General features: G+C 36.1%; 1 protein-coding gene across 3 annotated transcripts in view; it reads right to left on the reverse strand.

The window, feature by feature from the left end:
* Positions 1–13724: 13724 nt before the first annotated feature.
* INTS13 (integrator complex subunit 13) overlaps positions 13725–16019 on the reverse strand; it is a 32949-nt gene continuing 30654 nt past the window's right edge. For 2 of the 3 annotated variants that reach the window (XM_040234593.1, XM_040234594.1), the window contains exons 16-17: positions 14802–14937; positions 13725–14076 (exon numbers count right to left, since the gene is read on the reverse strand). In XM_040234593.1, coding sequence (XP_040090527.1) covers positions 14037–14076; positions 14802–14937 — 176 coding nt within the window. In that variant the 3' untranslated portion in view covers positions 13725–14036. The remainder of the gene's footprint in view (positions 14077–14801; positions 14938–16019) is intronic. The other variant, XM_040234595.1, reaches the window with a different exon arrangement.

A 16019-nucleotide genomic window follows, 5' to 3' on the forward strand; every position in this document is an offset into this window, starting at 1 on the left:
TAAAAGTGCTGGATCATATTTCTAGTTTTTTGAGGAGTCTCCATACTGTTTTCCACAGTGTCTGCACCAATCTACAGTCTCACCACAGTGCACAACGGTTGCTTTTCTCCACATCCTTGCCAACACTGGTTATTTGTTGATGTTTTGATAATACTCTTCTGACAGGTCTGAGATGATATCTTGTGGTTTTGACTTGCATTTACCTGATGATTAGTGGTGTTGAATATCTTTTCATGTGTCTGTTAACCATCTATAGGTCTGCTTTGGAAAATTGCCTATTCAGGCCCTCTGCTCATTTTTAAAATTGGATTGTTTGGTTTTTGAATGTTGAGTTGTATAAGTTGTTGGTATGTTTTAAATATTAAGTCTTTTTCAGATTTATCATTTGGAACTATCTTCTCTCCTTCAGTAGGTAGCCTTTTCACTTTGTTGATGGTTTCTTTTGCTGTGCTAAAGCCTTTTAGTTTGATATAGTTTAATTTGTCTATTTTTACTTTTGTTGCTCTGTGTAAGGAAACATATCCAAAAAAAAATTGCTAAGTCTGATGTCAAAGAACATACTGCCAGCATTTACTTCTAGAAGTTTTATGGCTTCAAGTCTTAGAGTCTTTAATGCATTTTAGGTTGATTTTTGTATATGGCATGAGAAAGTAGTCTAGTTTGATTCTTTTGCATGTAGCTGTTCAGTTTTCCCAAAACTATTTATTGAAGAGGCTATATTTTCCCTGTTGTATATTCTTACCTCCTTTGTTGTAGATCAATTGCCCATATAAGTGTGATCTTATTTCTGGGCTCTCTATTTTGTTCCATTGATCTGAGTGTCTGTTTTTGTTCCAGTACCATGCTCTTTGATGATTGTAGCTTTGTAGTATAGTTTTAAATCAGGGAGGTGATATATCTGTTTCATTTTTCTTTTTAAGATTGTTCTGGATATTCAAGATCTGTTGTGCTTCCATACAAATTTTAGAATTATTTGTTCTAGTTCTGTGAGAAATGCTATTGATATTTCGATAGGGATTGCATTGAATCTGTAGACCTGAGTAGTATGGTTATCTTTATTTTTAACAATACTAATTCTTTCCCCAAGACTGAATCATGAGGAAATAGAAAATATGAATGAGACACTTATCAGTAATGAAGTCGAGTCAGTAATTTAAAAACTAACAAATAAAAGTCCTAGACCAGATGGCTTCACAGGTGAATTCTACCATGCATTTAGAGAAGAGTTAACACCTATCCTTCTCAAAGTATAAGTGTGAGTGTTAGTTACTCAGTCATGCCCAACTCTTTGCACCCCATGGACTGCAGCCCACCAGGCTCCTCTGTCCATGGAATTTTCTAGGCAAGGATACTGGAGTGGGTTGCCATTTCCTTCTCCAGGGGATCTTCCTGATCCAGGGATCAAACCTAGGTCTCCTGCACTGCAGGCAGATTCTTTACCAACTGAGCTACAAGGGAAGCCCCCAAACTATTCAAAAAATTTCAGAGAAAGGAATGCTTCCAGGCTCATTCTACCAGGCCAGCATCACCCTGATACCCAAACCAGACAAAGATATCACACACACTCAAAGAAAGTTATAATTCATTATCACTGATGAACATAGATGCAAAAATCCTTAACAAGATATTAGCAAACTGAATTCAACAATACATTAAAAAGGATCATACATCTTGATCAATTGGGATTTATCCCAGAGATGCAGGGATTGTTCAATATCTGCAAATCAATCAATGTGATATGCCACATTAATAAACTGAGGAATTAAAAATCATATGATCATCTTAATAGATAAAAAGCTTTTTGACAAAATTAAATATCCATTATGATTAAAAACTCTCCAGGATGTGGGCACAGAGGGAATCTGAAAGTGAAAGTGGAAGTCGCTCAGTCGTGTCCGACTCTTTGCACCCCATGGACTGTAGCCCACCAGGCTTCTCTGTCCATGGGATTCTCCAGGCAAGAATACTGGAGTGGGTAGCCATTCTCTTCTCCAGCGGATCTTTCCAACCCAGGGATTGGGTCTCTTGCATTGCAGGCAGATTCCATACCATCTGAGCCATGAGGGCCCAATAGAGGGAGCCTCCCCCAACATAATAAGAACCATCAATGACAAACCCATGCTTAACATCATACTCAGTGATGAAGAGCTTAAAGCATTTCTTCTAAGATCAGGAACAAGATAAGGATGCCCACTCTCACCATTTTAGTTCACCACAGTATTCAAAGTTCTAGCCATAGCAATCAGACAATTAAAAGAAATAAAGGATCCAGATTGGAAAGGAAGACATAAAACTGTCACTGTCTGCCATTGACATGATACTTTACATAGAAGATTTTTAAGATGTCAACATAATAGCTACTAGAACTCACCAATGAATGCAGGATACAGAATTGATAGACAGAAATATGATGCATTTTTAAATTCTAACAAAAAGCTATCAGAAAGAGAAATTAAGAAAACAATCCCATTTACAATAACAACCAAAAGAATTAAATACCTGAGAATTGGGAGTTCCGGGGATCAAGTGATTAGGATACACCAGTTTCAGTGCCATGGCCTGGCTTCAGTCCCTGGTCAGGAAACTGAGGTCCTGCAAGCTAACAGGACGAAAAATTAAAAAAGCAAAAAACCCCAAATCCAAAACCTGTCAATAAATCTAAGGAGGTAAAACACCTGTACTCAGAAAATTATGACACTGATGAAAGAAATTGAAGGTGACACAGATAGACATACCATGCTCATGGATTGGAAGACTATTGTTAAAATGACTCCTTTGTATTCTTACCCTTAGTTCACAAACAAGCATATGATATTGATTTTTTTTAAAAGACTACCAAAAAATAACAACAAACCTTCCCTCAGTTCTCTTATTGAGCTGCCATACCTGGCAAGAGCACTTTGGCCACCACACTTCTGAAAGAGCTGATTCATATACTCCCCTTCTAACTTCATTCAAGCAACATTTTAATCACTACAGTTTAGTTTCTACTTCCACCACTCCATAGAAATGGCTTTTTGGAAGTAACTGCCAACATCTTGGTTGGCATATCTTTTGGTTGGCCTTGTCTAAATCTTCAGTCTTCTGAACGTCTCTGCAACTCTTGTGGCACTTTTTATTCTAACCGTTTTGACCTTTATTTTTCCCTTCTCTTCTACCACTTAAAACATATTCTGAAGGACTGTTCTTGAACCTGGTAAGTACATAAATTTAATGTGACGTCTGCTTTTAAATAGGATATTTCTCTCTTCTTTTAATATTCAAATCTGAATAGTTGAGTATTACTCCATTCCTTACTAAGAAAGAAATTACAGGGGCATTTAAATTCAAAATGCTCTTCTCTTTTGAGGTTTTTGAAATTTTTATTTATTTTTAACTGAAGGATAATTACTTTACAGTATTACATTTGTTTCTCCCAAACATCATCATGAATAAGCCATAGGTCCTTTGAAGCTTTTAATTTTAAATTGATTCAGGACAGTGGTGGAATTAATTTAAAATGTTACAAATAAGAAAATAAATTAAGTTTGCACCTTTCACTAGGAGGAACTTGTTTCAATATGCACAAGCTACTAAATTTAGTTTCTACCAAATATTTGGGCAGAGTATAAAAACAAATCTATAAATCAAACCACATGAAATGGCCAATATTCAATTTTGTTTTTACTGTAAATATGACAGTTTTATATGGTTCAATCTAATGTGTTCACTTTAATAACAGAACTATATCTCAATGAAATGAAACCTAATAAGAATAAATTCAGAGTTCTCAGAATTAAGTCTAGTGCTTCAAATCTTTACAATAATATGGACATTTCTAGATTTGCTCGCATTAACAACACTTCTGTAACAAAGTTAACATATGGACACTTTTGTTCTCCTGCTGTTGCTGCTGCTGCTAAGTTGCTTCAGTCATGTCTGACTCTGTGCAACCCCATAGATGGCGGCCAACCAGGCTCCCCTGTCTCTGGGATTCTCCAGGCAAGAACACTGGAGTGGGTTGCCATTTCCTTCTCCAATGCATGAAAGTGAAAAGTGAAAGTGTTCTCCACACATGTGCAATTGTGCTGGTGACTTTAATTGAAGTGTTACAGAAATAACAAAGCAAATAACACAGTGCCTCATAAAACAATGAGAACAAACTACTGTAGATTGTTTTGCCCTCAACTAAGGGAACTTAGTACTGTAAAGTCAGGAATACAGGAGCACTATTCAAGAATTCAAACATTGGCAACTTTCCTCTAAAACTATGCTGTGTGTTTTTCAGTCTTATTCCATGATATACAAGTGTCAATCCATATATTAACAGATATGTGCATTAATGAGGTTTGCACATGTCCACACAGTGATTTTGAACAATATTCATATAAACATGAAAATTTTGGAGTAAAATATCACACTATTTATGACTGTAATAGTTCATCAAACAAACCATGCAATTATCACAGGATTGTGAAGATTTTACCATACACTATGGTTTGTACACTGTCAACCCATGCCTCCACTGTAGACTCATGGACACTCACAGTGATTTGCAATTTTGCAGTTCTTGCAGAAGGTGAGTGCACGTCTTTTTGCTCTGCCATCTTGTTGAACAATCAGAGAAAACTAACCAAACTGATCACATTGACCATTGCCTTGTCTAACTCAATGAAACTATGAGCCATGCCGTGTAGGGCCACCCAAGACAGATGGGTCAGGGTGGAGAGTTCCGACAAAATGTGGTTCACTGGAGAAGGGAATAACAAACCACTTCAATATTCTTCCCTTGAGAACCTCATGAACAGTATGAAAAGGCAAAAAATAGGACATTGAAGGATGAACTCCCCAGGTCAGTGGTGCCCAATATGCTACTGGAAAAGAGTGGAGTAATAACCCCAGAAAGAATGAAGAGACAGAGCCAAAGCGAAAACAGTGCCCAGTTGTGGATGTGACTGGTGATGAAAGCAAAGTTTGATGTTATAAAGAAAAATATTGCATAGGAACCTGGAATGTTCGATCCATGAATCAAGGTAAATTGAAAGTGGTCAAACAAAGATAGCAAGAATTGACATTTTAAGAATCAATGAACTAAAATGGACTGCTGCTGCTGCTAAGTCGCTTCAGTTGTGTCTGACCCTGTGCAACCCCATAGATGGCAGCCTGCCAGGCTCCCCCACCCATGGGATTTTCCAGGCAAGAGTACTGGAGTGGGGTGCCATTGACTTCTCCGAAAATGGACTGGAATGGGTGAATTTCATTCAGATGACCATTATATCTATTACAGTGGGCAAGAATCCCTTAGAAGAAATGGAGTAGCCCTCATAGTCAACAAAAGAGTCCAAAATGCAGTACTTGGGTGCAATCTCAAAAATGACAGAATGATCTCCATTCATTTCCAAGGTAAACCGTTCAATATCATAGTAATGCAAGTCTATGCCCCAACCACTAATGCTGAAGAAGCTGAAATTGAACAGTTCTATGAAGATCTGCAAGACCTTCTAGAACTAACATCAAAAAAAGATGTTCTTTTCATCATAGGGGGTTGAAATGCAAAAAGTAGGAAGTCAAGAGATACCTGGAGTAACAGGCAAGTTTGGCCTTGGAGTACAAAATGAAGCAGAGCAAAGGCTAACAGAGTTTTGCCAAGAGAACACACTGGTCATAGCAAACACCCTCTTCCAACAACACAAGAGATTACTCTACACATGGACATCAACAGATGGTCAATACCGAAATCAGATTGATTATATTCTTTGCAGCTGAAGATGGAGAAGCTCTATACAGTCAGCAAAAACAAGACCAGGACCTTGCTATAGTTCAGATCACGAACTCTCCTCATTGCCAAATTCAGACTTAAATTGAAGAAAGTAGGGAAAACCACTAGACCATTCAGGTATGACCTAAATCAAATCCCTTGTGATTATACAGTGGAAGTGACAAAGAGATTCAAGAGATTAAATCTGATAGAGTGCCTGAAGAACTATGGATAGAGGTTCATGACATTGTACAGGATGCAGTGATCAAGAACATCCCCAAGAAAAACAAATGCAAAAAGGCAAAATGGCTGTCTGAGGAGGCCTTACAAAGAGCTGAGAAAAGAAGAGAAGCTAAAGGCAAAGGAGAAAAGGAAAGATATACTGGTCTGAATGCAGATTTCCAAAGAATAGCATGGAGAGATAAGAAAGCCTTCCTCAGTGATCAATGCAAAGATGGGCACAATAAAGGACAGAAACAGTATGGACCTAACAGAAGCAGAACATATTAAGAAAAGGTGGTAAGAATACACATAAGACCTTACAAAAAATATCTTCATGACCCAGATAACCAGGATGGTGTGATCACTCACCTAGAGCCAGACATCCTAGAATGCAAAGTCAAGTGGGCCTTAGGAAGTATCACTACAAACAAAGCTAGTGGAGATGATGGAATTCCCATTGAGCTATTTCAAATTCTAAAAGACAATGCTATGAAAGTGCTGCACTCAATATGCCAGCAAATTTGGAAAACTCAGCAGTGGCCACAGGACTGGAAAAGGTCAGTTTTCATCCCAATCCCAAAGAAGACAATGCCAAAGAATGCTCAAACTACCGCACAATTGCCCTCATCTCACACGCTAGCAAAGTAATGCTCAAAATTCTCCAAGAGAGGCTTCAACAGGATGTGAACCATGAACTTCCAGATGTTCAATCTGGATTTAGGAAAGGCAGAGGAACCAGAAATCAAATTGCCAACCTCTGTTGAATCATCAAAAAAGCAAGAGAGTCCCAGAAAAACATCTACTTCTGCTTTATTGACTATGCCAAAGCCTTTGACTGTGTGGATCACAACAAACTGTGGAAAATTCTGAAAGAGATGGGAATAGCAGACCACCTGACCTGCCTTCTGAGAAATCTGTATTCAGGTCAAAAAGTATTAGAACCAGACATGGAACAATGGACTGGAAAAGGAGTACATCAAGTCTGTATATCGTCACCCTGTTTATTTAACTTGTATGCAGAGTACGTCATGTGAAATGCCAGACTGGATGAAGCACAAGCAGGAATCAAGGTTGCCAGGAGAAATACCAATAACCTCAGATATGCAGATGACACCACCCTTGTGGAAGAAAGCAAAGAGGAACTGAAGAGCCTCTTGATCAAAGTGAAAGAGGAGAATGAAAAAGCTGGCTTAAAACTCAAAATTTAAAATTAAGATCATGGCATCCAGTACCATCTCTTCATGGCAAATAGATGGGGAAACAAGGAAACAGTGACAGTCCTTATTTTGGGGGGCTCCAAAATCACTGCAGATGGTGACTGCAGCCATGAAATTAAAAGACACTTGCTCTTTGCAAGAAAAGCAATGACAAATCCAGACAGCATATTAAAAAGCAGAGATATAACTTTACTAACAAAGGTCCATCTAGTCAAAGCTATGGTTTTTCCAGTAGTCATGTATGGATGTGAGAGTTGGACCATAAAGAAAGCTGAGCACTGAAGAACTGATGCATTTGAACTGTGGTGTTGGAGAAGACTCTTCAGAGTCCTTTGGTCTGCAAGGAGATCCAACCAGTCTATCCTAAAGGACATCAGCCCTGAATATTCATTGGAAGGACTGATGCTGAAGCTGAAACTCCAATCCTTTGACCATCTGATGGGAAGAACTGACTCATTTGAAAAAATCCTGATGCTGGGAAAGATTAAAGGCAGGAGGAGAAGGGGATGACAGAGGATGAGATGGTTGGACGGCATCACTGACTAGATGGACATGAGGTTGAGCAAACTCTGGGAGTTGGTGATGGACAGGGAAGCCTGGCGTGCTGCAGTGCATGGGGTTGCAGTGTTGGACACAACTGAGTGAATGAACTGAACCAATGATTTGTATATCTTCTTTGGAAAAATGTTGACTAAATCCCTCTTCTGCCATTGAGCGGTATGAGTTCTTTATATATTAACCCCTTATCAAATACATAATTAGCAAAATTTTCTCCCATATCAAAGGTTGCTTTTGAATTTTATTGTTTCTGTTGCTGTGCTCTTTAGCTTAAAGTGTTATGCTCAGTCGCTCAGTTGTGTCCAACTCTTTTAGACCCATGGACCGTAGCCACCAGGCTCCTCTGTCCATGGGATTTTCCAGGCAAGGATCCTGGAGTGGGTTGCCATTTCCTTCTCCAAAGGATCTTCTAGACCATGGGCTTGAGGTAGTTCCACTTATTAATTTTTGCTTTCTTTTGTGCTTTTGGTGTCATATCCAAAAAAATCATTGTCAGTAAGTTTCCCTCCTATATCTTTATCTAGGAGTTTTATGGCTTCAAATCTTGTTTTTAAGTTTTAAATCCATTTGAAATTAATTTTTGTGAGATAGGGATATAGTTTCATATGTTGTTATCCAGTTTTTCCAACACCATTTATTGAGTATTCTTGGCTCCCTTTTCAAATATCAGTTGACCATACATATGAGTATTTATGGGCTCTCAACTCTGTTCCATTGGTCTATGAGTGTATTTTTATGCCAGTACCATACCGCTTTGATTACTATAGCTTTGTAGTATAGTTTAAAATAGCATCAGTGATGCCTCCACCTTTGTTCTTTCTCAGGATTTCTTTATGACTCCATATAAATTTTAGAACCCTTATTCTAAAAAAAAAAAAAAAAAGCCTTTTTTTTAAAAAAAGTGAAAATGCCACTAGAATTTTGATAGGGACTGTACTGAATCTATAGATAGCTTTTGGTAGTATGGCTATTTTAACCATATTAATTTTTCTGATTCATAAATCTTTCCATTTGCTTGTGTCTTCTTCAGTTTCTTTCACCAAAGTCATAGTTTTCCCCTCTTGGGGAAATTTATTCTTTAGTATTTTACTCTTTTTAATACTATGGCAAATGAAATTTTATTTCTTTTTCAGATACTTCATTATTAGTGTACACAAATGCAATTTAATTCTGTGTGTTGATGTTTTATGCTGCAACTTTACTGAACTTTTTGATTAGTTCTATCAGTTTGTTTTTTTTTTGGTAGAGATTTTGGATTTTCTATTTAAGATTATATCATCTGCAAATAAAGTCAGTTATACCTCATTTTCCAATTTGAATGCTTTTTATTTATTTTTCTTGCCTGATTACTCTGATTTCCAGTACTATGCTGAATAAGAGTAGTCTTGTTCCTTATCTTAGAGAAAAAGTTTTCAACCATTCATCAGTGACTATGTTGTGAACTGTGAACTTGTTATATAAGGCTTTTATTACATTGAGATATGTTACTTCTATATCCAATTAGTTGAGTACTTTTATCATAAAAGAATGCTGTATTTTATCAAATGCTATTTTGCAGCCATTGAGGTGATTTTATGATTTTTATTTTTTATTTGATTAACATGATGCATCACATTTACTGATTTTTATATGTTGAGCCATCTTTGCTGCTGCTGCTGCTGCTAAGTTGCTTCAGTCATGTCCGACTCTGTGCAGCCCCATAGACGGCAGCCCACCACGCTCCCCCAGCCCTGGGATTCTCCAGGCAAGAACACTGGAGTGGGTTGCCATTTTCTTCTCCAATGCATGAAAGTGAAAAGTGAAAGAGAAGTCACTCAGTCATGTCCGACTCTTAGCGACCCCATGGACTGCAGCCCACCAGGCCCCTCCGTCCATGGGATTTTCCAGGCAAGAGTACTGGAGTGGGTTGCCATTGCCTTCTCCAGCCATTCTTGCTAAATCCCCCTTAATCATGGTGTATGTACACTTTCAAATTTGTCATTGAATTTGGTTTGGCTAACATTTTGTTGAAAATTTTTGCATCTATATCCATAAAATCTAGTTTCTCTTGTAGTGTTCTTGTCTGGATTTGGTATTAGGGTAATGCTGGCCTCATAGAATGCATTTGTGGAAAAGTTTGAGAAGTGTTGGCATTACTTAACAATTTTGTAGAATTACCAGTGAAATAATTTGGTCCTGGGCTTATCCTTTGGAGAATGTTTTTTATTACTGATTCAATCTCTTTACTTATAATTGGGTCTGCTCAGATATTCTATTTCTTCATGATTCAGTCTGGTTGTATATTTTTAGGAATTCACTTTTTTTCTGTTATACAGTTTGTTGGCATGTAATTATTCCTAGCAGTCTCAACATCTTTTGTATTTCTGTATTATCAGTTAAAATGTCTCCACTTTCATTTATCATTTTGAGTCTTTTTTCTTTAGTCTAGTTAGATATTTGTCAATTTTATCTTTTCAATAAATCCAGCTCTTTTATTTATTTCTTCTGCTGTTTTTCTGACCTCTATTTCATTTATTTATGCTCTGATCTTTGTTATTTCTTTCCTTCTTCTTACTTTGGACTTCTTCTTTTTCTGGTTTCATGAGGTGTAAAGTTAGGGTGTTTACTTCAGATCTTTATTCTCTGATATAGGTGTTTATTGCTACAAACTCCTCTCTTTTGCATCATACTGTATGTTTTGATATGCTGAATTTCCATTTTTAAGATATTTTAAAATTTCTCTTTTGATTTCTTCCTTGACCTATTGATTGTTCAAGACAGTGTGATTTAATTTTCACATTTTTTGTAAATTTTTGTTTTCCTCCTGTTAGCAACTTTCAGTTTCATGGCACTGTGGGCATAAAAGATACTTGGCATTATTTCACTCTTCATAAATTCACTAAGATTTGCTTTGTGACCTATCGTGTTAACTATCCTGGAGAATATCCTGTGTGTGCTTCAGGACAACGTGTGTTCTGTTGCAGTTGGATGAACTGTTTTGTGTGACTGCTTGGTTCATTTAACCATTAGTTTTCTATCTGAATTACTCATTCATTGTTAAAATTAGGGTGCTGAAGTCCCCTGCTATTATTGTATTGTTATACTACAATAATGTTTATCCTTTCAGAGCAGTTAACATTTGCTTAAGGTGCTCAATTATGGGTGAATATATGATTCTGGTATTTTTTTGGTGAATTGACCCCTTTATCACTATATAATGACTGTCTCTTGTCATCATTTTTGGCTTTAAGTCTATTTCGTCTGATATAAAGTATATCTACCCTGCTCTCTTGGTTTTCACTTGCATGGAATGTTGCTTTCCTCTCTTCATTTTGAGCCTATGTGTCCTTAAATCTGAAGGAGTCTCTTGCAGGCAGTATACAGTTGTGTCTCAAATTTTTAAAAAATCCATCCAGTCACTGTATGTCATTAATTAGAGAATTCAATCTATTTACTTTTTGAGTACTTATTGATAGGTAAAGACTTGGTAATGTCATCTTTATTCCTGGCTGTTTCGCATTTCTCTTGTTCCTTTCTTCCTCTCCTGCTACCTTATTTTGTGAATTGACAATTTTCTGGAATGGTATGCTTTGATTCCCTGCTCCTTATGTCTTGAGTCTACTGTAGATATTGCTCTGTAGTTACCATGAGTTTTACATAAAATATACACATATCAGTCTACATTACACTGATAATAACTTTAATCAAATACAAGAACTCTACACGTATTCCCCTCTTCATGCTTTTGATGTCACAATCATCTTTTATATTGTATATTAACAAATTATTGTAGCTACAGTTATTTTTAATACTCTTGTCCTTTAACTTTTGTAAGAGTTACCACCACTGGGGAAGTTGGGTGCTTATACACGCTCCCTTTCTCCACACTAAGATCTCTTTTGGCCCTAAGCTGTGTCACGTTGGAGGAAGGGTGATGCAGGTAAGGTCAAGCTGTTTCTCTTATCTACTCCAATACCTCCAGATGTACTTTTTCACTCAATGGTGTGCTGAAACTTCTCATCTAGAAACTTGGAATTCCACAGAGGCTCTCGTGTCCATGGGTGACTGCCTAAGATAGTGTTTCCCAGGGGCTCCCAGAGTGTAGCTGAGGGTTCAGAGCCTTTTCATGAGCCACTGCACAGTCCACAGCTGAGTCTACCTCCACACACAGGTGGCGGAGACTATTCTCAGGCTGTCATAGGATGCAGAATTCCACAGCTCCTTCAAAGGGACTTTTGTCCATGGATGGATATCAAACTTTCATTGGTGGTGTTGGGGAGTCAGGGGACAAAAATAAGGGACATCTTTTGCTCCCATGATACTGGTATCAGAATCTTTAGAATTGAAAGTGTACTTATTCTCTGTAGGGTAACTTTGATTCCCACGATCATTAAGTCTGGACTTAAGCTTAGATTCCAGTATTGGAAGGGTAATAATTTTTTAAATTTATATTTTGTCCACTTCTCTTGACTAGTAAATCCTCAATATGGATCCTGTTTTAGAAGAACCAAAAACTCACCAACCATTCTTCTATTTTTGTCCTAAAACAGTCACTTCCACCAAAAGGCTATAATAGCTATTGCAGGATAAGACTAATAATACATAGCCTGATGTCCTGTGGGAGATGAAGGAGGAGCTCAATTTTAGGTGCTCAAAAGGCATCTAGTTAGATAAGAATGTGTCTACTGGAGATTATTAACCACCAACAATATATAGAATAATATAGAAAACTACCTACACTAGTTCAAAATGCTGCCACAGAAACATCCTCCCAGTTGGTAGAACACAGTAACAGCAGTATATATGCAAAACTAACACTTAAAAATGAAGACTGAAATGTAGATAAGTCTGTCAACAAAGGAGCATTGCCTTAGCACATGGGAAAGGAAGAAGCACAAATTGAGAGTAAATAAATAGTCTCTTTCAAATGGGTTATAAAGTATTTTTGAATTAAGAACTAAACTAGGGACTTCAACTTGGTCAAATTAAATGGGTATCAAGGATAAGACAGAAACGGTCAGAATTCATATTTACCACAAGTAAATATGATCCAATAATTTAGTACTGGGTTACAACTCCTTAAATCTTGCAAGTCTAGGTGCTAATTAGGTCTGGTCATGCATTAGAGTGATGTGTATCTAAGCACAGTGGTAGAAAGATGGCACTACCTTAGGGTAGAGGGCAGATGCAATGGCTTAGAATCGCACAGGAGTGGATAAAGGAGAACATTGTAAATTTCACTGGATTGACAAGAGAACCTGGTGAACCTTTGTTTAAGCACAAGGGATTTTTTTTTTTAATAGAAAATACTGAATTTCTATATTTAAACAAAGAGCTTTTCCTGTTCTCTAAAAGAAACTCAAAGAAAAATGACAAGCCTAGAATTTGCATTTAACAATGAACTAACATGTCTCTTGCAACATGTTATGAACTTCCAAAAGTAGCACAGGAAGAAGACTCACCAAACATATACCATGTAACTGACATTTCTGAGAGATGAGGAGACCAAGATTCTATTTAGGGATTAAAATAAGCAACATAGTAACTTTTCTTTAAGTCTGCAGAAGCAATCTCCTTCATCCTCTTTCAATATGAAAAGTTAATGAGTAAGTTTTTAGCAGAAAAAGAATTATAACATCATCCAATATGGGTAAATAAGTCTGCAAAGCAATCTCCTTCATGCTTCTTTTTCAATATGAAAAGTTAATGGATAGTAAGTTTTTGGCAGAAGAAGAATAAATAACATCATCCAACATGTTAACATCTCCAAACTGAAAATGCTGCTTTTAAAAGGGCAACACACACACACAAAATAATCTAAAATAAAATACAAAATAAGCAAACAAAAACATTAGTTTTTGGGAAAGCACTGTATATGTTGCAGATTCATAGGCAATATTTTATATTAAATACTGTAAATATCACCCAAATTGTTAAAATTTCTTAAAAATTTCTCAAAATTGTCAGCCATTATATGAATATAATCTTTTATTTAAAAGAACACTCTGATATTTTGCATTTTAGATATTTTAATAGTTTTATTTGGCAAAGAGAAGCCTAAGAATTTTTTAAAAAACATTTCCAGAGGGAACACCCTCTACCATAAAATAAATTTGTTTAATTTGGGAGGACAAATGTATATTTTTGACATATGTGCCAATTTTACAATTAATACAAAAAAGATAAAGTTAGTTGAAATATTTTAAAAATGTAAAAACCAGTCCAGGCATCATAACTATACAATCTTGCTGTAAAAGTTCTTATATCAAATTCCATCCAAAATATCTCTGCAGTATACTAAATTCAGTTGCTCAAGTCACTCTTTACTGCCGGCTGGCTTTTCCGTTTTCTGTTGTCTCCATTCTGGAAAATAGGAGGGAAAAAAAGTGCTGGTAAAATAAAATATTCATTAACTACCCGTATTTTTTCTCTTTATCAAACTTTTAAATGAAATTAAAATCTAATATAGTCACAGAACAGAAGAATGTAAACACTTTAGAAAACAACTAACTTGAGGGTTCCTGATGGTTAGTTTAATGTCCTTGTTTTGCAAATGAGTGAAAATTGAGGGAGGCCCAGAGAGATTGCATAAAACTAAAGGAAAAAATTTTTACCATTTAGACAAGAATTTACTTCCTTTTCTACTAAAAAAATTTCTTTATCAATACATTTTACAGAGAATTTCTTCTAAAAAAGCAATTAAAATAACCATTTAAATTATTTTATATTTATCCTAATAAATCTTCAATTATTTGTAGATTTTGGATTTATTCAATTAAACTCAATATTCCTAATACTGTACTACTTACTAGGAAAATATTTTCTCCCTGTCATTTTATGCAAGGGTCAGTGCTACATACTAAGTTTTCTTTATGATTTTTCCCTCTATGATGTTTACTGAACATTCATGGTTACAATGAACAATATCAGGTCTTTTACAAGCACCAAAAATTCAAGAAAGTGATTTTTTTCTCCTTTTAAGTAACATTATCAAAACTACTGAACACAAAAAACAGGCAGTGTTTTTTTTTAAACTTATTAACATAAGGCAATTAACAAAACTAATTTCTACAATAAATAATACAAACCCATTTTCCTCTTTAAGATGTTGATATAACTCAGCTCTGTTATTAACAGAGTTCAAACGTCCAGCAAACTCCTGATGCTTTCTGGAATTGGCAGTGTTGATTCTATTACTCCATAAAGATAATAAGGACACTGGCCCTGGTGTAATATTTGAAAGAAGAGAAAAAAGGTAGAACAATTCATTACTTCAAAGTTTACAAATTTACCTCTAATTCTTCTTCACTTTATATGAATTTAAGCAATATCATCTTCTCTTTATTCTAAAATTTTTATGTGTTTAGGGATCTCCAAGACCACCTGCTAGAGTTCAGTGATTTGCTAGAAGGACTCAAATAACTAAAATTAAGTTACAGTCATAGCTAAGAATCATTACAGCAGCACAGTAAGAATACATAGCCAGCCCAGTGTGGCAGAAAGACACAATAGGCAAAGACTAGAGAAATCCATCTAAAGGCTTTCCATGTTCTCTCCTTCCCATGAGGGTTCATACAGAGTGCATACGTCTTCCAGCAGCAAAAATGCAGCCATGTGTGTACAATATTTCTGTCAGAAAAGCATAAAAAAGTAAGATTCAAGAGTTCAATAGAGGCTGGGCACATATGCATTCTCTTCCTAACTACAACTACCAAAATTCCAGACTCCTAGAAGCAAAGCAGGTGTTTAATTCAGACATAACTTCATCATTTGGAGAATGTTTCAAAAGCCATATTCCCAGATGCCAGCCAAGGGCCAAACATGCAAGCAGGCTTTTCTAATGATGATATAGCCTCAGGCCTGCTATAGTTAACTCTTCTCTACACAATATGAAGAGGCAAAAAACATTCCCTAACACCATATACAAAAATAAACTCAAAATGGGTTAAAGACCTAAATGTAAGACCATTAACCATAAAACTCCTAGAGGAAAACACAGACAGAATACTCTGAAATAAATCATAACAATGATTTTTTTCTGATCTGTCCCCTAAAGGAAAAGGAAAAATAAACAAATGGAACCTAATTAAACTTAAAAGATTGCACAGCAAAGGAAACCATCAACAAAATAAAACCAAAACCTACTGAATGCGATATAATATTTGCAATTGATATGACCAATAAGGGGTTAGTATCCAAAATATATAAACAGCTCTTACAATTCAACATCAAAAAAACCAACAACCCAATTTAAAAATGGGCAGAAGACCTGAATATGCATTTTTCCAAAGAGGAAATGCAGATGG

This window comes from Oryx dammah, unplaced genomic scaffold (assembly GCF_014754425.2).
Source record: "Oryx dammah isolate SB20612 unplaced genomic scaffold, SCBI_Odam_1.1 HiC_scaffold_29, whole genome shotgun sequence".
NCBI classification, from domain to species: Eukaryota; Metazoa; Chordata; class Mammalia; order Artiodactyla; family Bovidae; genus Oryx; species Oryx dammah.